Source organism: Syzygium oleosum, unplaced genomic scaffold, assembly GCF_021117445.2.
Source record: "Syzygium oleosum isolate NSW1041296 unplaced genomic scaffold, Sole_v2.1 Sole_v2.19, whole genome shotgun sequence".
NCBI classification, from domain to species: domain Eukaryota; kingdom Viridiplantae; phylum Streptophyta; class Magnoliopsida; order Myrtales; family Myrtaceae; genus Syzygium; species Syzygium oleosum.
Window position 1 is genome coordinate 5,051,535 of NW_026607503.1, and position 23,641 is coordinate 5,075,175.

Consider the following 23,641-nt stretch of genomic DNA (forward strand, 5'->3'; position numbering starts at 1 on the left):
CTGGCGGAGCCGTGTCATGGAGGAGTGCGAAGCAGACTTTGACTGCTACTTCCACTATGGAGGCTGAGTTCGTTTCTTGTTTTGAGGCTACCTCGCATGGTGTATGGTTGAAGAGTTTCATTTCAGGGCTTAGAATTGTTGATTCTATTTCTAGGCCATTAAGAATATATTGTGACAATTCAGCTACGGTTTTTACGGCTAAAAATGCTAGAAGTGGCAGTTGAAGTAAGCACATCGACATTAAGTATTTAGCCATAAAGGAACGTGTTAAGGAGAATAAAGTGGTCATTGAACACGTTCGCACTGAATTGATGATAGCTGATCCTTTAACTAAAGGCATGCCACCAATGAAGTATAAGGATCATGTGGCTAGTATGGGAATAATTCCCATAATGTGATTTATTGTCGTACGGACGACTTTTGTTGTTTGAAACTCTTACTCAATTGTAATGTTATTCTCAATTTCTGGTGTACACATTCAGTTGTTTATGAGAATAACAATTATCCTTGGTTCTGGAATAAACATAGGGTTTATTCATTAAGATGTGTTGTCACATATGGGCTGACATTAAAGGAATAAGATGCATTGTAATACATGGAAGATATTACTCGCTCTTAGAGGACATGTCGCCATGATTCATGTGTCTTGTTTCTTTTCTTAAGCATAAGGTTTTCGTGGATTTGGTTGGGTAATCCGTATGATGAAAATGTTGGGATCAAGTGGGAGAATGTTATATTTATAATGTGATCTCACATTTAGGGATATAGTTTTTGAAATAAAAACTAATCCGTTGAGTTTGACCCACGTTTTCTCTTTTAAGTGACGGTTATCCACATACGGTTTTTCCACTGTTCGTACCCCTTCGGTGACAACCGCCCCCTTCGGTAACCGCCTTGATGGGAAGCGGTTTATAAAGATGAACGTTCATTCTATAAGGGTAGATACAAGGTCTAACGCAAACCCTCTCATTCAGTAATACACCATCAGTACGCGAGGGGATTGGGTTAGTAGAGTGCGCCCGTAATCGCTCTCAAATTAACGTCGAACTACCGTGGATTTCCGACGAACGTAAAGTTGAACAATGGCTGGAGGTTAGTTTATTTTCGATCCTGTTTTCCGCATTTGATTCTAATTGTGCTTAAATTTTGTTCTTCTATGCATGATTAGAATCCTTCAGTTTTAGTCTTACAGTGTGTTGCCACCATCGCTGGCCCTTGCTCGATCGGCCACAGACACCATTGTCGTGCGAGGCCGACAGCCTTCACTGCTGTGATTGGTCTCTCTGTTTCTGTTTCTCTCACCTGCGCACATGGAGTTCAAGGTTGCCATTCGTGGCCATGGAGGTTGCCACCACCATCTTGAAGCTTGAAAAGAGAGAACCAAATACAGGGGCACTCGGTTTGGCTCGACGGAGATGACAACGATAGTTGCCGATGGTCGAGCTAGGTCAACAGGGGTGGTAGCACGCTGCTGAAGATCCAGGCAACAGTGTGGGCAGTGACGGACAAGCATGAGATGAGCTTTGGCTGAGCGGGCGAGAGCTTGAAGATTACGAACAGTAAGAGGAGGAGCTCATGTGTGAAAAAGAAGAAAAGAAAAGAAAATAACCAAGAAAAATCAAAAGAAAAACCGCATCATTTCGCTGAAAATAGTCTACGTCACGCCGTTTCTGCTACACGTAGAACGGCCGGCGATGACAGCGTTACCACATCAGATAAATCAGGTGAGACTTGGTCGAGAGGACGTGATTGTGTTTTCCCTTAAAAATTTAAGACTACATTTGTTTAATTAAAAAATTGATAACTCGATTAGTTTTCATACGATATGTTCAAAACTAATTATGCAATTACCCTTTAAAGAGAAGGATGAAGATCTTGTTGAGTAGAAGTTTCATATAGTGTAATGTCATTAGGGAATCTTCTATGCTTGTGGTAAAGCAAGTACACATAAGATGAGAAGACCTTAATATACAAAAGTTACATTTGCATCTAAGAACAATTACTTATAATTTGCGATCGATGGCAGACCGTAGCTATACTGATGCAAAGAAGCTGTAAAGTACAAAAAGTAATGAAATTATGACAAACTGATTGACCATTTTTTTAGGGTTAATATCACGAATAACCCCAAACTGATACACATGTGACAATTTTACCCTAAACTAATTTTTTGACCACCAAAAACCCCAAACTGATGCGCTTGTGATAAATTTACCTTCAGTTTATTTATATTGAATTTTATTATCAAATTGCTTTGTTAAATGACACGCAACAGTTAACTGATGTACCAGTTTATGTTTTACACTCCATTTGTCACAAGCGTACCAGTTTGTGATTTTTTGTGGTATAAATTCAATTTAACGGAAACTAACGGAGGGTAAATTTATCACGCATGTACCAGTTTGGGGTTTTTAGTGGTCAAAATTTTAGTTTGGGGTAAATTTATCACAGATGTACCAATTTGGGGTTTTTTGTTGTCAAAAAAATAATTTGGGATAAAATTATCACAGGTGTACCAGTTTGGGGTTTTTCGTAGTATTAACCCTTTTATGAGCAGATGACAAATTCATTGACTTTACACAATAATGCACGTATATAAATAATGTACAAATGGGACCAATGAAGAAACCTGACCGACTGAAAATGACCAAGAATCACCACCATATCTAGATCCTGACCTCCGATACAAACAAAACATGTACCATTTACTAATTGACAAAAGAAAATGCACCCAGTTCCTCGCATTTTGTTAGTGATCATTGGTTGATGAAAGCCTTGATCTGCGAGATCATCTCCTGAGTTCTTGAGCGAGCCATCTGGGACTTGTTCAGGACTTGGAATGCATGTCCCACTCCTCTGTACATGACCATTTCCACTGCCTTACCCATGTTGGCCAAGGCATTACATAGCTGCAAGTTCCGGTCCTTCAAGATGTCAAGCTCTGATATGCACACCATCGCCGATGGGATGCTGAGATCGACACTATTCGACAAAGGATTGCACCAGGGATGGTCCCTATTTGCCCCTGAAGGAAGTGACAGCCTCCAATAGGCGTCCGAAGCAGATAGCGTCAGCGCAGAATTGGATGGCTGAGAGGCCATCTTTTCAGACCCAGTCCGGATCTCTCCTCCGAAGAAAGGTTGTATCAAAATAACCCCCTTCAGGTGCAATGGTTTGATAGCGTTGGACACAGAAGCGCTGATGTTTCCTAATCGAACAGCTACGTTAAAGGCTATATTAGCACCGGCGCTGTCGCCAACTAGGAAAAAGTTGGATAAATTGCACTGGCTCACCCACCATTTTTGCATGTCGGATCCATCGGCAACTTGCCTTTTAACCCACATGATCGCATTGACTCCGTCGTCGTAAGCAGCCGGGAGACGGTTCTCAGGGGCTAGGCGGTAGTTGACCGATACGATCACGCAGCTTGCAGTGGAAACCAGATTGGCCAGGAACTCATGGTAGCAGCTCCACGCAGCTGATCCGACACAGAATCCCCCTCCGTGGAAGTAAACGAGCAAGGGGTATTTGCCGGGCCGGTTTGGAACATAGACACGCACCCACAAGTTGGTGAACTTGTCGATTGTGACGTCTCTGGCATGCGTGTCGACTCCTGAGGAGATTGCGCAGGAGACGCTAGGGATGACGGGGAACCTCTCGACCCGCCCATCCTTGTGAACCCTGAGTAGGCCTTCAATCTCTTCAAGCACCAACGATTGTTGTTGCTGATGGTTTTTGCCCAGTTGGAGGTTGAGCCTGGCATCAAAAGATAGAGAAGCCATTCTTTTTCTTCTAAATAGTGAGAAGATGGACTTAATGGTTTGGATGGATTATTTGCCAATGTAGGGTTCTTTATATACAAAAGAAGTTTTGGATAAGACCCTAGAGAGATCTTTGAATGCGGAAGAAAAGTTTCCAATCTCTATATCAGGCAAGTGGGTGGAGTAGAACCTCCCCCTATGTCATCACATGGATTCCTGTGAGAGGTGGGAAGCCACACTTTTCAAACCCTTATTTTTTTCTTTATTAAATGTGGAGGATTCTGTAGATTGCAAAGAACGCTCGATCATAACAGTTCGCCTAGATTTTACTGTACCTCTTCTTAGCCAGAGATGCGAAGTTTGCTCGAATTCATGCATGCCATTTCCACAGGTGTCACACACGGTGGTTGACTTAAGACTGTTATGGGTGGAATTTGAGTCAGAAATATATATTCCGCAATCTCAACATTCAACCCCAAAATGAAGATTGGACTCTCCTATCCTTGCAACTATACTCCTCCTTTTCATTTTCTGGCTAAACCTTTGCTTTTAGGTTCAGACACAAAGGTTTCAGATCCTCCTAGATGCTGCTTGCATGTAGCACATTTAGATGCTGCTGTTAGTAATATACGATCTATAAAATATTTGTCGGCCTGAAAATTGTTTGAGACTTTTGGTGCTCTTCCACAGTGATCTAGATTGACCGGGTACGAAGCATCCAATCCCCAAGATGCTCCAAAAATCATCTTGCTAACGATAATGAAGAATTTGACGTCGCATGTCACGGCTGCATGAATACGATTCCCCACCAACACGTAGAGGTCATGATCGGAGATGATAAACATGGTTCGTTCGGCGACTTTTTATCGGTATCGCTCTTTAGGTTTGGAATAACAGATCCATCTAAAGAGAGGGCCATAATGTGGAACTGAATATCGAGATCTTGTTCCTTGTACTTGCCTTAAGAATCTTGACCTCATGTCCTCCTCCTCAAATCTCTCAATCTATTTCAAGTCTGAACTGGTTTCCTGGTGAATTGAAGTTCCAAATCCCGGGTTCAATTAAATGGGTAAGGAAGGCACTGTCAAAAGCATGATCCACAGAATATTTTCTCGATAGTCCACCTTCTTGGGGAGCTTTCAAACGGAAGTTTTTATCACAATGCGGCAATGGTGGACAGTTCTCCATTGATCCTGACATAATATTCTTTTGACACTTTCCTGACATTTTATTCTTTGAGGCGGCATCAATGTTTGTCCAGTTATGTTGGGTTCAGACACGGGTGTTGCGGCACCAACCGCCACATTCTAAGGAAGAAAGTAGACGAAAATGGGAGTCGGATTGAATGAGCTTTTAAGTGAATGCGGGTCCAATTGGATATATTGACAGGCTCGGATTTGGACTCTCTCTTTGTGATCTCCTTAGGTGAAAGTAATAGACTTCTGTTGCGTCGACCAAATAAATGGTCTCAAAACCGATGATAGATTGGTGGGCCCCCAATATAAATATGTGTTTGGTGAAAATTAAAAAAAAAATCTTAAATATGACTCTTTAATCGAGATGGCGAATCGTTTCTCTGAGTTTACGATCAAACTTGGCTGGGCCAAGGCAATTGAGGTGGAGTCCAAAAGGCAGATTTTATTCCTCTCTCTAACATCTGCTAAGCTTACTAAGCCAAGGTAGAGATTCAAGTTGAGATAATGTTGATGCAAAAGAAATACTTGAATTAAAAGGGAGCGGGCATAACAAAAAATGCTCACATGTGAGGGGAGGATTTATTAAGGTGTGTGTGTATCCAACTAAATATGTTGATGGGTTTGAACTTAAGATCTCTTCTGATGATCTCCTCATATGAAAGTATTAGGCTTCTACTACATCGACCCAACAAGCAAATCACTCTTAAATTCTTAGATCCACTGTCACTCAAAAGTTTCAACTAGTGAATTAAGCGCCAGTAAGGATACATTTTGTTTCATACTACACACCACATGCATGATGTGAGACGTCTTTCGCCTAACACCCCATATGTGCACCTCACCACTTAGCCACTGCAATATCACGGCAAGATTTTATTCCATATTCTATGTCGGTTACAAACGCATAATTTTGGACGCGAAACCATGCTAAATTGAGTCATCGAGATACCTCAAAAGAAAATTCACGTTCAAAAATTCCCATTGCGGGATCAGATGGACTGCCTTGACGGCAAAAGCTAAAGATTCTTTGTCATCCCTTTTTTCAGTGTCTCAAAAACGTAAGTCTTTTCAAAAACCAATGGATTTAATTGCCAACTGCGGCTGTCATCTTTATTCCCATTAGATATTATATTCTCCTTCTTCTTTCTTCTCCATCTTTTTGACCATGCATAAATCATGCGTGACCCCGTGATGTACAGAGCTCAGCATACTCATCACTTCCCCTTGAGAATAAATGAATAGCCAAATGGCATATCTCTTCCTTTTGGTCAATGAAGCTTTTACTTTTCATTGTTTTCACTTGTTGCCCCTAGGTTGATGGTAAGGGGATGGTTAAGGTCTTTGATTAATGCAAATAAAAGTCATCAGCTTCATTCTGGTTCTCGAAGAAAGAATAAGTTTGGAACTTAATTTGGCCAAACCCCCTTAAGAGTTGCTTTTGAACTTTTCTGAGTGGCATATGCATTAGGTTTAGTAGCAACGACCGGTTCAAATAAAGAGGCTTACAATTATACAAAGAAATAACTCTGCGTTATCTTGCCAAAAGAAGTGGTATATTTTGTCTTAAAAGTATATTCCGCAAGAAGAATTACAATTCAGTCTTAAACCTATTATACCGGAACAAGTTGATAGGATCCCCTTTTTGACGTCATGCCCCTCCCGTGTGGCAACATGGGGATGAAAAAGGGAAAGCGGGGGATGGGCTTTCTAATGCTTTTGACATAGCAGGCCCTGCAGGAGGCTCGCACAACAGGCTATTAACTCAGTGGTAGAGCGCACTCTTGATAATTGCATCGTTGTTGACACTTAAATTTTGCCCAATCATTTAGGGTTTTATCGTATAAAAAATTTAGGGTTTAATTTTTAAACCACTAAACAAAAAATATTTTCATTAAATTATATGGCATATAGACATTAGGCACATTTGCATTAATAGGGCCTACTAGGACACAAAATTAAAAAAAAAAAAGATTTTCGGGCCGAGTTCGTCAGCCCATTCTTTTTTCCTCTTCTTTTTATTTTTACGCGGCCCATTTTTATCTTCTCCTCCCGTTTCATTTTCCCACGCGGGCCGGCCCGTGTCTGTTCATCTCCCCCCTCCCCAGTCAACGTTTCAGAAGGTACGGGGGAGGAACAGTGCAGAAGAACAGAGAAGCCAGAGGGGTGCGGGGCACACCGGCGCGATCCTCGGGTCGAGAGCAGGCCGGCCACGGCAGGCTGGCAGTGGCAGGGGCCATGCGCGCCTGCCTGCCGGTTCCGCGCCACTGGCCGTCCTTAAAGCCGGGGGAGACAGAGAGAAATCGGGGAGAACCGAGGGAGAGCGAGAGCGAGAACAGAGAGAGTGAGATTGAGATCGGAGAGGCTTTCGTCGACGACCGCCGCGCCTCAAGCCGCGGCCGACAACCCCTTTTACGGTAGGTCTTGCCCCGAGTTATCATTGGGTCTCGGTTTGTTTTGACTCGGGGTCGATTTTCGCAAGGATTTCAGCTTGCCGGCGTGCGAGGCGACCGGATGAAGTCTGATCTACCACGACTCGCCCTCATTCGTCGCCGTCGAGCCGGATAGGGAGCGCCGCAACAGTCACCCCCTTCCCCTGTTGTTTCTTATTGTTCCCCTGTTTTCCGGCTCACTGGCCGGAGCTCACGCGGCCGCCCGGCCCGCGCGAGTTCCGACCTGTGACGCCTCGTGCATAATATTTCCTGTCTATGGTTCGTTGTGTGCGATTTTCCGATGCATTTGAGCCTCGACCGAGCCTAGGATCTCTCATTTTCGCAGCGCACGCCACCTGTTTGTCAAAATATCCTAAGTGTTGTCTGCTGTATTTGGCTGGTAGAGGAGAGTCGAGCAAGGGCTCGGCCGCACGACCGAAAACCCCGGCCGCGAAGGCTGGGGCTCGGAGGGGCCGGCGCTCCGGCAGGCCGACGAAGACGAGCCACGTCGGGCGGTGGCAACGGATGCGGCGTCGAGCGGCGGCCATGGAAGGCGAGGCTCTGGGCGCGGGGTGGCGGCCGCGAGCCGGGTCGGGTGAACCGAGTAGGGTTTCCAGCGAGTCAGGTCGGCGACTCACGTCCGGGTCGGGTCGCGGGTCTGACCGGATAGGGTTTTGTTTAGTGTGTGGGCTTTAGTGTTTTATTAGGTCTTGGGCCTTTCGCGGATGGACCGAAATTGGGATTTGGGCTGAAGTGTTGTTTAGGTTTTTATTTATAGTGGGCTGGGCTTTTGTTCTTTTTAAAAAAAAATTCGGGCTAGGCCCCTTTTTCTTTCTTTATTTATTTTATTTGCCAGACCGGGCTCAATAAATGAACCCGGTCCGATCGTGGACCTGGGCCGGTGCACCCGGGTCAGTCCCGATCCAGGCCGGATGTGGAGATCCGACCCGGATCCAATTTTTATATTATTTTTATATAATTTATTATTTTAATATTAAAAAAATTAAAAAAAATTCGAAAATCAAAAATTAGAAATTGGGTTTTAAAATCGTTTTTCTCTCCCTTTTTGTGTGATTAGCTTATGTTTGATTGCACCTCGTTTGATTCGCACACTTTGAATTGCGCGTTTAATTTAATCTCGCATGTGGTCAACTATGCATGTTAGGTTTAGGTATTAATTGTTGCTTCCCTTAGCTTAGTTAGGAATGGAATTTTGAGGCTTCCGATTAGTGTGAACACGTTAGTTGGTGAATTGAACAAGATTAGGTACCGAAGGAGCACTAATTAGTCAATTAGTGTAATCAAGTTCCCGTACCTATAGAGTCTCTGGTTCGTAGAAGTGAAGCATTTTCTCCCGTGCTTTACTTGGGTGTCTAATCGACCCACCAAAAACTGATTAGTGGCGACTCCTAGATGAAATTGATTTGCATGTTAACAACTTAAACTTAAGTCGCAAATTGGTATGGGCTTGGGAGAGCTCAAGCTAGGTTTAACTTAGTAATCCATTAGCCAAACCCCTTAGACGGCGGGGCCGGTTCGGGGAGGTCGCGACAATCGTTGAGCCTAGTTGTGAGGGCTCTTAACCACATGGATAGTTTAATATGCTCATCAACGCCTGACCTGAGATGTGGATCATCCAAGGCATATTAGCATATCGTACTTCTCCTATTTGAACCAGGTTTGAAACCAAACCTCTCCTTAGGAGGATAGATGGGGCGATTTAGGCGAGATCCAATTTAGATCCAACTTTCTATTCACTCGTGAGATCCGAGTGTCAATTCAGTCCTAAATTTTTCAATTTTTCTAACGTAATCCTAAACCTTTTGCGCAAAATTCCAATATATCCATTCCAACCAATTGCCACCGGAAATAACTAATGTGAATCCACAAGTTGTCCATGTCAGCAGGCCACGTTAGACAATTGGCAACGACTAGACGGCCATCTCAGCAACTTTCATGGGCAATTGGCCGGAAAATTGACTGGAATGACTAAACTGAAATTTCGCACAAAAGTTTTATTACTACATTTGTATAATTGAAAAGTTTAGAACTTAATTGACATATATATAATATGTTTATAACTAATTAGGTAATTATCCCATATACCGCATCGCTCCCTTGTAAGTTAAGTTTCAAATATGGATATAAAGAACGATAATTAAGATTGAATTATCAATAGTTCAAACTTTTCTATACGTTATAATTGGTGCATCAAAAAGGGTGATGTCATACATAATCTATATACTTGTAATGACTCATTTTGTTCCATGTGGACCAAACTCTCTAAAGGAGTACTTTGAATAACCACATAAAGTGGTGGCCATTTGAGAGTCGACATTGAATTATAAATCACTCGATATGGCCTTTTTCCCAATCGATATGGAATTTAGGATATCACAAACTCTCTCACTTAAAGAACTGTTATCGTCTATGAGAACGCCGGTGTTGGTCTGTATCACCTAAAGATACTCCCTTAATTCGACGTGTAGTCTAGTCTATGCATGGTTCCTCCGCCACCCTAGAAGCCTGCCAGAAGTAGCCTTGTTTGGACCCCCCTCACTCCTGCCATCGCTCCTCGCCTTTGTCAGATCGAATATGGGCTTATTCCATCCATTCACCACACATCTATAAGAGGGAGACCTGCTTTGGTACTATATGTAAGACTCAGCCCGTTTTATGTGTGGACCGAACCCCCCGATAATAGTGATTACTTTTAAAAAGTATTCACTGTCAGTCTTCCGGTTACAAAGCTCTACCAGAGTGGTAAGGTGCACGTCGAAACAGTAGCTGGACAATCGGAGCAAACGTGCCACATTAAATTTTATTGGCTCACTTGGCGCCTATGTGACTAATATGGTGCCAAACAGGCTGACAGCAGCGTACGTGCGCCCAAGTGTGTGTGTGTGTGTCTGCGTGTGCGTGGGTGCGTGAGATGGCGATGGCTGTGTTGCGGTCGACGGTCGACCAGACAGGATCCATCTCGCGTCGCTTATCTCTTCCGAGATAGCTGCGATCACCTCACGGTGGTCATCCTCTCAGATCTAGGATCTGAGCCTCCTTTCCATTAAATTAGGGAATTAAGAAGGTACGGAGTTTGGAAAGTTTTCCAAAGAACCGATGAAACTAGTGAACAAGAGCACCTCCAAAAGAAATCATGCCACATAAAAACAAACGTTGCTATGAATATAATGGATGTCACAGAATTTTCCAAAGCTTCATGATCTTAGAGATATGAGTCGGAAACTGTCTAACTGGTAGCAAAGAAAAGAACGTTTCATGACACAAACTATTGCAAGATATACTTTGACAATTTTTTCTCGATGAGGTCTTCAAACCAACGGAAATTTTTGGAAAGATCATGTTGTTCATATTTGCAAATTGAAATTTCATGTGTCTATTGGTATAAATTTTTCTGATCCATTGGTAATTGCATAAGAGGATGATCCTCAACACCGATAGATCTGATGCAATGTTCCTCGTCAAGCTCTCATGGGTTGCTGATGCATTGGAGGCATCATAGCAACCTGATACTGCACATTCTGCATTTGCGCGGCATTTCCCTGCCAACCTATGCAAGTAACAAGAACAAGCATCAGTAATTTCTCGCCGAAAGCAGAGAAGAAAAGATTTTTCTTTGTTGGTGACGGTATTTGAGGCCGAATTTAAACCATAGGGACGATATTGTTGTGTCATATATGAATAACATGGCTTGTTAAGTGCTTGTTTGCAGCTCAAATAGCAATAGTCGACATCAATTTTACCTATGGAAGGGTCAAGTCCTCTGTTCTTAAGCTCTCTGTATTCCTGAGATAGAGCGCAGCACTCGCAGAAGAAGTGAGTGATCCAGTCAGGAGCAGGAGACTCGATAAGATTGAATCGGTTCCAGAGTTTAGTTCGGTAAGTGCAAGACAACAGGCATGGGCAACCGATGAGAAACTGGATCCCGCCATACAGTAGCCCGCTCGTGCCACACGCTGCCCATCAAACAGCATGTTCAAATGCATAAATCCGACGAGACCCATTCTTCTCAAATGCTAAAGCACATGAAATATCTCGTTCCAATTACTCTTTCCTTTAAAACTTTAAAAGGATATTGAATTTTCTAATCACTGTTATCATCTACACTAGTACGATAAAGGATTCGAAAGTCAGTAAAGGCATTGCCACTAACATGTGCTCCCTCGGTCAACAATCTCCGCTATCTGGCCGAACGTTATGCAGGGGAAGCAACAGGCCACGACCGCTGCAAACACGCAAGAAATACTTAGAAATTTTCCATTTGTTACTCGTCCAATTTATCATAAACTTTCCCGGGAAAAGCAAAAGGCGACGTACCATTCAAAGGGTCATCCATGCAGTCAAACAACCCCGTTGTCCAAGGAGAAGGTGGAGCAGCTGGTGGCAATTGAACTATCATCCCTTGAGGCATAGGAGGCACGTTATGCAGAGGAAATGGCACTTGAGTATAGTTTACACCAGCAGTGTGGAAGGGTTGAGCTGGAGCATTTGTCGGCCTTGTAATAAAGCCCTGTACAGGATGCAACGGCTGGAAACCGGCTTGAATTTGAGAGCTCACGGGGATCAGTTGCCCCGAGTATGGAGTCAGCTGAGCCCCAAAACTTTGGTTCGCTTGTGGAATTTGTCCAGGACCAGCCAGATTCTGTGGATTAGATCGCGGCATCGAGTAAAGTGGCATCATCTGTGGATTTCTGGGCGAGTATTGTACAGCCTGCATCGGATCAATCGGACTGGTTTGTATATTCTGCTGGAGCTGAAACTGTTGTTGAGTCGAAGGATCGCTCGCCTCCTCCGGCTGCATTTGTTGATGGACTGAACTGAAAGGAGCAAATGTTTCGGTTGAGGGACGTCCCATCTTTTCTCGATCCTGAGGATGCACGGCAAATTTTTTTGGATGAGCTGAAGATTAGCAAACTTCTCAGATGGTTTTCATACAACTAAGTGAAACCCACCTCCAGTCCCAAAGATTAAGACATAAATGGATCTTTCCTCGCTTAGCGTGGCTGGTGTAACCACAATCTATATAAAATCTGTTTTCAAACAAAAGGTGCCAAGCAGAACATTACAAAGGCTTCGTTAACTTCTGAGCAAATGAATGACAATTTGTTACTCCAAGCAGTACACTACAAAGGCTTGGTTAACTTCTGCGAAAATGAATGACAAGATGTTGCTAACATATTAAACAGTTATTTTCTTTCCTCCAGTTCTTTGGCTGATTTATTACATGAAATCTGTCGAGAACGGTAGAAACTAGACAGGACATGCCAGTAGTTTTCGGTCTTTACGACGTGCCGTTCCAAGACCGGAAGATTAAAGTAGCTCCGAAGCTAGAGGTTTTCACAACATTCATTCAAATGGTGTATTAGTACAGCCAATATGCGCTCATCGGAGACTTTCACGTCTTGTTTATTGACAAGGAAGTCTCTTCTCGGTCACAGAAAGAGGAAGCATAGGCTCGGTTCTGGCTTTCATGTCTAAGGCACTAGATTACGTGCTCCATGTAGGTCAAACCTTTCTTTGGTCTTTGACAATCATATGTATGCATCATGTGCCTGAGTTTTCAAAGAGAACATGTTCGAGATGTTGCTCATCATTACCAGTTTCTCAGTTACACAAGATGGAAGGGAATTTTGGCTATGACATTGCGAGGAACAGAAAAGCTTGTTTAGAACCGCAGTAAATCTCACCGGGGGAGGGCACAACACCCTGTATCGTGCTAAACAAATGTCCAAACTAGGATAGACCGACGCGCCGGACTGGTCACGGCAAGGCCTACATGGCCTGTCCCGGGCAGGGCGGAGCCGTTAGCGAAGAGGGACTTGATCGTTTCCTTTATTGAGAATTTATTAGATTTAATTCAAAAATAGAAAATAGAAACCGGACCTGGACCCGAACCCAGACATAACTTGCCTCGGCCCGATACAGACCAGACACGGCCGTGGGCAATTCCTAGTCAAAATGTTGGGTGAAGTGCATATTTTAGTCCTTAACTTTCAGCAGTTATGCGATTTGGTCCTCTAATTTTTATTTCATTAAATCAAGTTCTCTCTTTCTAGAATTGTGCAATCGAGTTTTATTTTGTGCAATCAAGTCCTTTGACTTTTTGGATTTGTGATGCTAATTTGCTTCCAAATGAGCAGAAAACAAACAGTTTAAACAAGAATAAAGAATCGTAATTTGACAGCCCTAGTTACAGCGAGTAAACAATACACTTGATTGCAAAAATCAAAAAAGTTAAGAGGGCTTAATTGCACAAAATAAAAAATAGAACATCAAATCGCACAAATGCGTAAACTTAGAGAGCTAAATCTGTACTTAAACCTCCAAATGTTTAGAGACTCGTTTTTCAGATTCCATCGACATCATTACAGTCCAATTTCTTTCGAATTTATCTTTAAGGGATATGACTGTCTGAAAACTGCAAGCACGCCGAAGAATCAGCTGCAGAAGCGTCTTCATTAGCCTGTAAGAGGACATTAATGCCCTCATACACCCAAGTTTGCAATTTGCAAAGGATTTCAGTTTCCAATTAGCCTCGAGATGGATTCATGGAGATGAAAGCTCAAACTTTGTGCATTAAATTAAAGCTCTTTGATTGCCCTGAATCTAAAACAGTGGAGTATCTTCTACCAAATATTTACACAATCATGCAGATTTATCAATGATTATTTAGCCAAAAATCGCTACATAGCTCTACGCAGTACATCATTCAGTGAACGGTAGATCCTGTTCTGTGCAGCAGCAACTCAGCCTCAAAAGTAATGGAAGCAAAGCGGGGAAGGACAAAAGAAAACACAAGTCCTCACGATACAAAGTACGAATTTGGGGCAATAATTATTTTCAGGTTTCACCTGATTAAAGTTTGAGGCTAAAGCTGGTTTGCACATGCTCTCTCTGTTCCATGGGTCAGGTGAGCTGCAACGGGATGCTCTACTTCGCCAAAGTCTGGACTACATATTGCTGTGAAAATCTTCCAATGGAAACCCAAAAGTTCATCTGTAGATGGCATGAACATACAACTTCTTGTTCCCATATACACGAGCAGACTGAAGGCAAAATCTGTGGGTACACTTAAGGTTTGGCTGGGCCTTTCCCTTCTTGGTTTTGTGCATACTCTCTTTTCATCTCTTCCAAGACAGCATCATTTGTGCTGCCAAAGAGCCCACAGAGAAGTGTCAGATATTGGGGGAATCCCCGTTTTTAACATTAACACGTATTCCAGCACAGATTAAGCCATTAAAGATGTTTGATTGAATTTCAGTGGGCAGCAACTGCCAGAAGAATTCCCTCTGGGGCAGTCTTGTGTCCTCATCTAATATTGAAAGGACCTGAAGAGAAACTCGACAATTTTATCTTCCAACTCTAAGGTCACTTCATGCTGTTACTTTTGTACTATTGTCAATGAATTTAGCATCAAGTTCTCCTCGACTTCTCAGCACTTTAATAAAATAAGCGATGTAAGTGATGTCACTCCAATTGACTCATCTTCATTAAACTCTACATTGACCTGGTGATGTAGATCTCGTGTACTGTTCCAAAGTAAGTTCAGTATCTAGAATAGTAAAATCAAACCTTGGATACTTCTCTTGTTTTGATGAATATGAGTATATTTCTAATTTACATCTCACATTGCATTAGGAAGAAAGCTTTCTCCAGCATGTGAGATGCCTCTTCACCTATGCATGATGCATACTGCATCCCACGACTCTACCACATAAGTAAGATACACTCTAGAGAAAAGTACTATTCAAGGAAATCATATTAGTACCACCATTCTTCTCCCATTCATACTATCATTGCCACAATAGGATAGAAAGGACCAGGACCTCACAATACCACATTCCAAACAAGGGCAACCCTTACTCCCACTAGTGTTTAAACAGCATATTACAGACAACTTACACGATTTCGAACCCCTCGCATCAAACCAAAGCAGTGACTCCATGATATGCCCAAGTTCCTCTTATTCCAACCCCATTTTCAGTTGAACACGAATAAATCGTAAAATATCGAAAGGGGGTTAGTGTTAGTAACTGGTATATCCTAAGTAGTCAACATACCCGAGTAGTAAATAGTAAATGGCCGAATTAATTCTCATTCCTGACACATAAAACCACCATCATCAAATCAAACCTTGCTAAACGACCCCCAAAAAGTTATGTGAACCACGTCCGGTACCAAGCCCCAACGACGAAACAGAAAGAGTTTCTTCAAGAAAGCTTACTAGTGATGAAGGCAATCGTTCAATTCTTTCGCTTGGTTGCGGCACTGCCAGACCACTGAGAAGGTTCTTCCGGTGGCGCACTCCGCATACCTCGAAGCATAATAATCGCATTCTTTCAGAGCCTTCTGCTTCATCTTGCTGCGTAAGGCTGGAAACAAGAGGAGCCACGCAAAGCGCTTAGCCAGCCGAAAAAATTCGAAAACATATGCAAATACACAAGACACATGTAGAACCATGTAGAGCTTAATTTTGTCTACAGCATCTCCCTCTTTTCCTTATTGATCTATTCGATCAAAAAAAACAAAACTGAAAGCAAACAAAAGCACTCAGCAGGACCAATCTACAGCTAAAAGCACTCGAAAAGAACAGCAAAACTGCCTGCCTAAAACCATGCTTTGGCTTTGCTATCAGAAGCGAGTACCAGCGACCCAATTAAGCTCAATGACCGCCGTTACCATTCAAACCTCGAGACGCGCGACACGACAATGTCGGGTCAGAGAACCCTCATCCATGGGCTTGTTGGGGTTCAAGAAAATCATCTCTACCGCAAGCAAACAATGAGAAATCTTTAACGAACGAGAGCGGGATCAAGAGAAGAAACCTTCCTCGACTTTCTTCTTGACGTGGTTTTCGCGCGCCTCCTGAACGTAACCCATTTGGAGGAACGGGAAGGTCTCCTCGAAATCGAAGGAGGAGGAAAGGTCTCTCTGCTTTTAGAACTTCGCCATGGGAGGTTAAAGAAGCAAAAACTGCGAGGTTGAGTGGGTTTGCGGCCTCGCAGTCGCAGGTCAACAAAGGGCTCTTTCCTACTCTTCTTCGACGCCGTCGTTTCGCATGCTAATTTAACTATGGGGCTAATTCCGAAAAAAACACACCAACTCAATTCTTGCCCAAATTTTTTTTGTCTTGATAAAAAAACACTAATTTTTACTCAAATCCCAAATCTGGCCCCCATGATATGAAATTTTCAAATTGCTCGAACCAGATTTTGGATATTAGTGAAAATTGATATTTTTTATAAGATAAAAAAAAGTTCGAGCCAGAATTGTCACTCAAGTAAAGCTGGTGCTTGTTTTTGGAATTATACCCTTAACTTTGGGACATTTGTTAAACATTATTAATAATTGGATTCCCAAAAAAAAATTGATTGCATTAGAAATTTTAATTTATCTTCAATTAATTACTCAACACACATTCTAAATGATTAATACATAATAAAAGGCTCTTTCAAAATTAGCAATTGCCAGATAAATTAAGGCAGGAATTGAGATCCCGACACATCAAATGCGAAAAGTCTGTATAGACGTCTGACGAAATGTTGAAACCGGCTCCCCCCGAAAAAACCAGATGTTGAAAATACTTTCACGAGAATCGGTTGAGCCAAGACGGCCAAAGCATTATTTGTTAGAAGTTTTTGACCTGATCATGCGCCCGGCAGCTCACGGACTTACTCGGGCTCAAGCCGAACGGGCACGAAGGATAATGTTGGGCTGACTTCGATAAGGCCATATGTTAGGAAGTCTAATGGCCTTAACCCAAAATTGGTAAGATGGGCGAATTAGGCCCAATCTCAGAGCCCCGAACAGCTCAATTTGATCACATCTATTATTATCAAACATACTCAAACGCCACTTGAAAAGGAATCGTAGCTCTTCAAGCTAAAAAATAAAACCATTTCAAATAGGAGCAACTTCCCATAGAAATATTTGAAGTGCAAAAAATTTCTTTTACAAAACGGAAATAAAGGTTTTTTTTTTCCCAACTTTTGGCTCTGTAGATAAATAGCATTCGATGGGAATGAAACTTTCTTAATGAAGATCGCTACTTAGACATGATGCGGTTAAAATACACATGTATCCTAGAAGCCCATTATACGTATACCCTCTTTTGATTGGTAGCTTATGATTTAGATTAAAAGTTGTTCAAAATGCGATCAAAGATACGATGCACATCTTCAGATACGGTTTTCATCGATTTTCGTATACACTTAATCGTAGGGGTGATCAATTCCTGGTCCTGTCTGATTCTGAGATGGAATCGGGAACCAAACTGGGAGGACCGGTTCCCAATTGGGAACCGGTCACTTTTTTTTTCCTCATTAGTTCATTCATTACACTATAAAATTTTTAGGAGAAAGTAACATTAAAGTTTCAAAGTGGGGGATTAATCTTTGGAACATAACCTCATACTAATCCCCCAAATGAATTCTTCTTTTGCTGCCTATCCTATTTAGGTTTTCAACAACATTGTCTATACAACTAAATTTAAAAAAAAAGCATATATAGTGGGTCCGATCCAATCGGTTCGGTTTTTTTTTTGAACCAATCAGGAACCGAACCGACACTCCTGGAAACCGGACCCAATCGGCCAGTTTGGTCTAGTCCGGTCCGAGCCGGGCGGTTTCCAATTCGGGCGGTCCATTTTGCATATCCCTACTTAGTTAAAACCGAGAAAGCATTCAATTACACAATTTAAAATAAATCAAAAAATTTAACAGCACAAGAAATAATCAGAGGGCCAATTCCCCCACAACAGCCAAGTTAGTTCAAGGGAAACTTCCTAAAGTGTAACGTTACTTTAAGCTCCGTTCATTTGGCGGAAAATATTCTCCCGAAAAATATTTTTCGGGTTTTCCGGTGTTCGGGGGGCGGAAAACGTTTTCCGTGGGAAAATATTTTCCTTCCCCCCCTCACAAAATAGCCTAAGTCTACGGAAAATGACTTCCGCTTCTTTAAAAGCGGAAATCATTTTCCGAGCTTCTTCTTCTTCTTCACTAAGGTCGCCGGCCGCCGCCGCCGCCGGCGCCGCCGCCGCCGCTGCCGCCGCCGCGCCGCCGCGCGCCGCGGCCGCCGCCGCCGCGGCCGCCGCCCGCCGCCGCCGCTGCCGCCCCGGCCGGCCGCACGCCGCCCGCCGCCGGCCGCCGCCGCCGCTGCGCCGCCCGGCCTGGCCGGCCGCCGCCGCCGGTCGCCGGCCGCCGCCGCCTTAACCGCTGCCGGTCGTCGTGCCCGCGCCATTGCACTGGCCGGCCCGAAAAATATTTTCCGAAACTTTTTCATATTGGTCGCTGAGCACCGGAAAATTATGTTCCGAGTAAACATTTTCCAGGAAAATGACTTCCGGAAAAATATTTTCCAAAAGGAGAATATTTTCCGCCAAACGAACGGAGCCTTAAAGTATCATCAATTATCAACGGTAAATCTCAACTGCCGAGTGATGATAATGATGCGCCGTTACGTCCATCCTACATTTGAAATTTCTAAAAGTGGGGAGATGGTTAATTTTTTTCTTTCCTTTCCATTTGTTTCTCTTGCTAAGGGGAGGGGGGTTATCATTATTTGTTCTTGGGCGAAAGAGTAAAAATTGGGTGGCTTTTTGGGGCGTGCGTTCCTCCCTCTCGACGGTCAAAGCCCAGCGCAGCGAGTTCAAAGCGGCGCCTCCAACCTTCTCCGCCGCCCGCACAACGGTAAGTCCGTCACCCCACCCCATCTGTCGCCTCCCCATTGGACCTTTTCTCTCCCCCATTTTTCACCTCCCCCCCTTCTCCCCGTATAAATAGAACCCCTCCTCCCCTACCACCACCACCACCACCACCACCTTGCCCACGTCCCCTCCGCTTCTGCTGCTTTACTTCTCTCTCCTTCTCTCGCACGACCTCCGAACGAAAGCCCCCCAATCATTCGCGTCTTCGCAGGTATGCGCTGTTCCTCGTACTGACTTGTTCTACGTCGATTTTGAGCTTCTGGGTCCTTTTCTTTTTCTGGGTTTTGGGGGGGGGGGGGGGGGGTGTTTGGGCTGCGATTGATCTCTATGTAGCGTCGCTCGTGTCGAGATCTGCTGTTGTTGTGCGTTCTTGATCCGTCGGTTTGGTGCCCTTTTTGTGGGCTTTTTCTGTTGACTCGATTCTTGGTCTGAAGTTCTCGGAATTCTTGGCGTGGGCGAGTTTCGCGGGTTTCGAAATTAGAGGGAGGATTCTTGTTCTGATCTGTTGGTTGGCCCGCCCGGAAGCCCTAGCGGATACCCTGTTGATTGGAATATGTTGGAAATCTGGTTTTTGGTAGCAATTGATGGGGTTTTGAATTCCTGGAATGAGTTTATCGGGGCTTGAAAGGCGTCAGAAATGAAGAGCATCTGGAATGCGAATGAGTGGAGTCGCTTTTGCTTATTTTTTATTTCTTAAACGAGTCGAGTGCGGATTCGATCTGTTTGCTTGGTGGGATATAATCTTGGGGAAGAGAAAAAAATCAGAAAAAGCAGAACATGGGTTAAAATTGTTTATGATTTAAAAGAAAACTTCCTGATATCTAGCTGTTGAGTGCTAACGAGGGGAAAGAAGAAGGCTCCTAGATGGAGAGTGGTGCTCGTAGCATTATGTAGCCCGATGATTGGTGATTGATATATCGAGTATATGCTATATTATCAATCTCTTAGAGAGATTATAAGCTCTAGAGATCTTGAGTTATGGTATTTTCTGAAACTTCCCATTTTGAGATTATTTTTTTGTCTGATACCTAATTCGTTCGATAACTCCTTTCTTACACTGTCCGTTGGTCTTATTGCGTTTGTGTTCCCTGATGACGTTGGTATAAATGATCCTTTGTCGTGTTTGGTTGGAGAAGTAATCCCTGAATCACTGGATGGTCTCTTTGTGACCCCGAGTTTACATTTAAAATCTTATCAACACACTCAGAGATGGTGTTTGCTTATTCCGCCTTGCAGCTTTTGTGATTTGATCAGCATATTGAAGATGGCGGCAGCTGATGCTTCACGAGAGGAAAATGTGTACATGGCCAAGTTGGCTGAACAGGCCGAGCGTTATGAGGAAATGGTGGAATTTATGGAGAAAGTTGCCAAGACTGTTGATGTCGAGGAGCTTACTGTTGAGGAACGTAACCTCCTCTCCGTGGCGTACAAGAATGTGATCGGTGCCAGGAGGGCTTCATGGAGGATCATCTCTTCCATTGAGCAGAAGGAAGAGAGCAGGGGAAATGAGGACAATGTTGTGATTATCAAGGAGTATAGGGGGAAGATTGAGACTGAGCTCAGCAAGATCTGTGATGGCATTCTCAGTCTCCTTGAGTCGCATCTCATTCCATCAGCCTCATCTGCTGAGTCAAAGGTGTTCTATCTGAAGATGAAGGGTGATTACCACAGGTACTTGGCTGAGTTTAAGGCGGGAACTGAGAGGAAGGAGGCTGCTGAGAGCACCTTGTTGGCTTATAAATCTGCTCAGGTGGCTTTTTATTTTCAACTTGTCTCATTAAATAATAATTGTTTCTATTTGCTCCCATTGGCATTTGGTTGTGTTTAATACTTGCATAATAATAAGAAAACTGGTTGTCATTTGCTTGATGTAGGATATTGCTTTGGCTGAGCTGGCTCCGACTCACCCTATCAGGCTTGGACTTGCTCTTAACTTCTCTGTGTTTTATTATGAAATTCTCAACTCACCCGATCGTGCCTGCAGTCTGGCTAAAATGGTAACTTTTGTTGAGTTCTTCTGAACTTTGTTTAAGCAGTTCATTACAAGAGTAACCATTTGAACCAGCGTGGAATGAGATATAGGTGGTATTATGAGATAGAGTTGATGTCACAACAGAAATACTTCTGCTCATTTGAAGTATAAGTTTGTATTTGATGTTTATTCCACTCCATTTTGGACCTCAATCCTTCCATTTCAATCGTCATCCTTTCCTTTCCTCAAAATGCATTAATTGTTTGGCAGGCATTCGATGAGGCTATCTCCGAGCTAGATACATTGGGCGAGGAATCATACAAGGACAGCACATTGATTATGCAACTTCTCCGAGATAACCTAACACTCTGGACTTCTGATGTCACGGTCTGAGTCTCTCTCTCTCTTAAGCACAAACATGCATATGTGAACACATATCCATCATGCACACCTTTACAATACTTGTCCATTCACAGTGCACTATCTCATACTTTACATGGGACTACAAGAATGTAATTTCTCAGGTGAGGCATTTTTTACTCACTCTCACACACACACTCCCACACACACAATGGCCACCTTTTGCATGGTGCTGTGGTTGGGTCAAGTTCACTAATTTGGCACAGTGGCAATTATACTAATGTCTCAATTAGGCTACGTATTACCGTAGCCTGGTAATGATTTGTTATGTTTCCTATTTCAACTATTTTGTCCACGGTTTCAGGATGAAGCTGGAGATGAGATCAAGGAATCTTCGAAACGGGAGTCTGGTGAGGGGCAACCACCGCAGTGATGAGCTCCATTCATGAAGATGGCTTCTCTGTACTTGGAGACTGTGAACTCTTATGTAGACAGTGCTTTGTTATAACATCATTTTGTAATCAACGCCATGATCTTAGTACTTGCACTACTTTTAGGTGAAAGTATTATGGGATTGTGAACTTTTCTCTGGTTATTTTATGGGAAGAGATTGACTTGATGCAGTGCTCTGTTTTGTCTCATGGTAGCGATGCCAGTGGTTTTCTTATTGTGAAGTGAATATTTCTGTAGACACACACTATTGATAGATAGTTCACAAACTGATTGTCATAGATAGATGTTGAGTGCTTAAATCGGTTCGCCGGTTTATGTCGAATGCAATCACTGCTTGGATAGAGATGGTGTCTCTAGTATAACTCTTCACCAAAGTTCATAAATCTATTGCTTGTTTGCAATCATGAACAATAGTCACAAAAACATTTCAAGCGTAGTATCTAATTGTCCTTTCATTTTGTGCCTGTTGCTGTTGGTGCTTCTGGTAATCTTTTGAAGTCTCAAGAGTTGGAAGAGGCCATATTGGGTTGGCATCTAGGGCAAGTTGTCCTAATGGGTCGTGTGTAATTTTACCAATTCTCTCTCCATTTGGAATTATCCCTTTTTGGCTTCATTAAAGAAATTGAAGTCTCAATAATCTGGACCATAAGTGCAATCGAGTGAATATTCTACCCTTCGCCAATGGAAAAACATAGATATCAAATCAATAATAATAATTTAACTAGCACTTCTTTCTTTGAGGACACAATAAGAATTCAATACTAATCTTCATCAGCGACATCAACGCTAGTCAAGACATTGATAAGTGAAAGGGTCAAAATATCTTAATCAAGGTCCTCGTTAAATACTAGTTATCTGGATTAATTGGATCTTCAGGATATTAATAGTGCATAGCACGAGAGCAATTAATATATTAGAGAGTAGTAAGAATTTTCTTAATTCGGTATTTAATTAGAGAATCTAAGTGTTTGCCGTGGTCATCCTTCCACCATCCACTACCACACTAGCCAGTGCGAACTTGTACCCGGATCCGATTCTCTGAAGATGACAACTAACAAGTGGGAAAGAGTATTATTATATCAATTTTAGCAACAAAAAAAAAAAGAGTACTATTATATCAATCGATGCATCTAGAAGTGCTTGTTTGTTTTCTATCTGTTTTCCCTAAAACTAATACAAAAATTAATACACATAAAATAAACTTTATACTAACAATTTTATGAAAAAAACATTACTTCCCAATGAAACTAAAACCATAAAATTAGCGGCATGTGATTTTGCATTTAATAAGCTTCTAGTGCGTATGATAAAGACGATCGTTTTTCCAAAAATCGTCGGAGTATTAACAAGTGTGCCGGTAATCTTTGGAAATTATGCATTCAATATTCAAATATTTTATTTCGCTTAAAGATATTCAGTGGTGAAAAAAATGCCGCACTAAAATTGAAAATTACACGCAGTATTATTGAAATTAGTGTTGTCAAAATTGTATGGAAAATCGAACCGAACGGTCAAATGGTACTTGATTGAACTGATCAAAGCCCGATTGAACTTTAAATAAATCGACTAGAACCCTTCTCCAAAGACGGACTTGGATGAGTCGGCCGGTCCTGTATGTTTTCAAAAACACCCGTTCAAAAGGAAGAATTGCATCATGGCCCTTGGGTTTTTGGATTACTACAATTTGACTCTTGCAATGCACACCCCCATATTTTATAGTTCATTTGAATGTGCCCTAAAAGTTTAAA

The 23,641-nt window shown here is 42.6% G+C and overlaps 4 protein-coding genes and 1 long non-coding RNA gene across 5 annotated transcripts; 1 reads left to right on the plus strand and 4 right to left on the minus strand.

Annotated features, from left to right (window-relative positions):
- Positions 1 to 2,569: 2,569 nt before the first annotated feature.
- Positions 2,570 to 3,806, minus strand: LOC115674105 (probable carboxylesterase 17). The gene has a single exon (XM_030596437.2). It carries the CDS (start codon positions 3,780 to 3,782, stop codon positions 2,757 to 2,759), a length of 1,026 nt encoding a protein of 341 aa, XP_030452297.1. The 5' UTR covers positions 3,783 to 3,806; the 3' UTR covers positions 2,570 to 2,756.
- Positions 3,807 to 10,551: 6,745 nt separating this feature from the next.
- Positions 10,552 to 12,601, minus strand: LOC115673955 (protein PLANT CADMIUM RESISTANCE 6-like). The gene is made up of 4 exons (XM_030596218.2): positions 11,722 to 12,601; positions 11,558 to 11,629; positions 11,148 to 11,360; positions 10,552 to 10,954 (listed from the first exon to the last, which is right to left on the minus strand). Exons 1-4 carry the CDS (start codon positions 12,257 to 12,259, stop codon positions 10,866 to 10,868), a joined length of 912 nt encoding a protein of 303 aa, XP_030452078.2. The 5' UTR covers positions 12,260 to 12,601; the 3' UTR covers positions 10,552 to 10,865.
- Positions 12,602 to 14,040: 1,439 nt separating this feature from the next.
- On the minus strand, positions 14,041 to 16,395 carry LOC115674107 (uncharacterized). Its single transcript, XM_030596438.2, has 3 exons — positions 16,230 to 16,395; positions 15,629 to 15,776; positions 14,041 to 14,554 (listed from the first exon to the last, which is right to left on the minus strand). The coding sequence occupies exons 1-3, from the start codon at positions 16,282 to 16,284 to the stop codon at positions 14,476 to 14,478; spliced, it is 282 nt and encodes a 93-aa protein (XP_030452298.1). The 5' UTR covers positions 16,285 to 16,395; the 3' UTR covers positions 14,041 to 14,475.
- A 2,790-nt stretch (positions 16,396 to 19,185) lies between these two features.
- On the plus strand, positions 19,186 to 22,063 carry LOC115674030 (14-3-3-like protein A). The gene is made up of 5 exons (XM_056320100.1): positions 19,186 to 19,319; positions 20,345 to 20,858; positions 20,983 to 21,105; positions 21,351 to 21,467; positions 21,805 to 22,063. Exons 2-5 carry the CDS (start codon positions 20,373 to 20,375, stop codon positions 21,871 to 21,873), a joined length of 795 nt encoding a protein of 264 aa, XP_056176075.1. The 5' UTR covers positions 19,186 to 19,319; positions 20,345 to 20,372; the 3' UTR covers positions 21,874 to 22,063.
- On the minus strand, positions 21,823 to 22,261 carry LOC130140517 (uncharacterized). Its single transcript, XR_008818505.1, has 2 exons — positions 22,135 to 22,261; positions 21,823 to 22,103 (listed from the first exon to the last, which is right to left on the minus strand). It is a non-coding gene; the product is annotated as an uncharacterized LOC130140517 (long non-coding RNA).
- Between the last annotated feature and the right edge of the window lie 1,380 nt (positions 22,262 to 23,641).

Coding starts and splice junctions, on each gene's coding strand:
- LOC115674105 (XM_030596437.2), bottom strand. CDS start 3,782: ATGGCTTCTCTATCTTTTGATGCCAGGCTCAACCTCCAACTGGGCAAA.
- LOC115673955 (XM_030596218.2), bottom strand. CDS start 12,259: ATGGGACGTCCCTCAACCGAAACATTTGCTCCTTTCAGTTCAGTCCAT. Junction 11,361..11,557: donor TGTTGACCGAGGGAGCACAT/GTTAGTGGCAAT, acceptor TTTGATGGGCAG/CGTGTGGCACGAGCGGGCTA. Junction 10,955..11,147: donor AGGACTTGACCCTTCCATAG/GTAAAATTGATG, acceptor TTACTTGCATAG/GTTGGCAGGGAAATGCCGCG.
- LOC115674107 (XM_030596438.2), bottom strand. CDS start 16,284: ATGGGTTACGTTCAGGAGGCGCGCGAAAACCACGTCAAGAAGAAAGTC. Junction 15,777..16,229: donor CAAGAAGAAAGTCGAGGAAG/GTTTCTTCTCTT, acceptor TCTTGTTTCCAG/CCTTACGCAGCAAGATGAAG. Junction 14,555..15,628: donor AACGATTGCCTTCATCACTA/GTAAGCTTTCTT, acceptor GCTCTTTGGCAG/CACAAATGATGCTGTCTTGG.
- LOC115674030 (XM_056320100.1), top strand. CDS start 20,373: ATGGCGGCAGCTGATGCTTCACGAGAGGAAAATGTGTACATGGCCAAG. Junction 20,859..20,982: donor TGGCTTATAAATCTGCTCAG/GTGGCTTTTTAT, acceptor TGCTTGATGTAG/GATATTGCTTTGGCTGAGCT. Junction 21,468..21,804: donor TCTGGACTTCTGATGTCACG/GTCTGAGTCTCT, acceptor CCACGGTTTCAG/GATGAAGCTGGAGATGAGAT.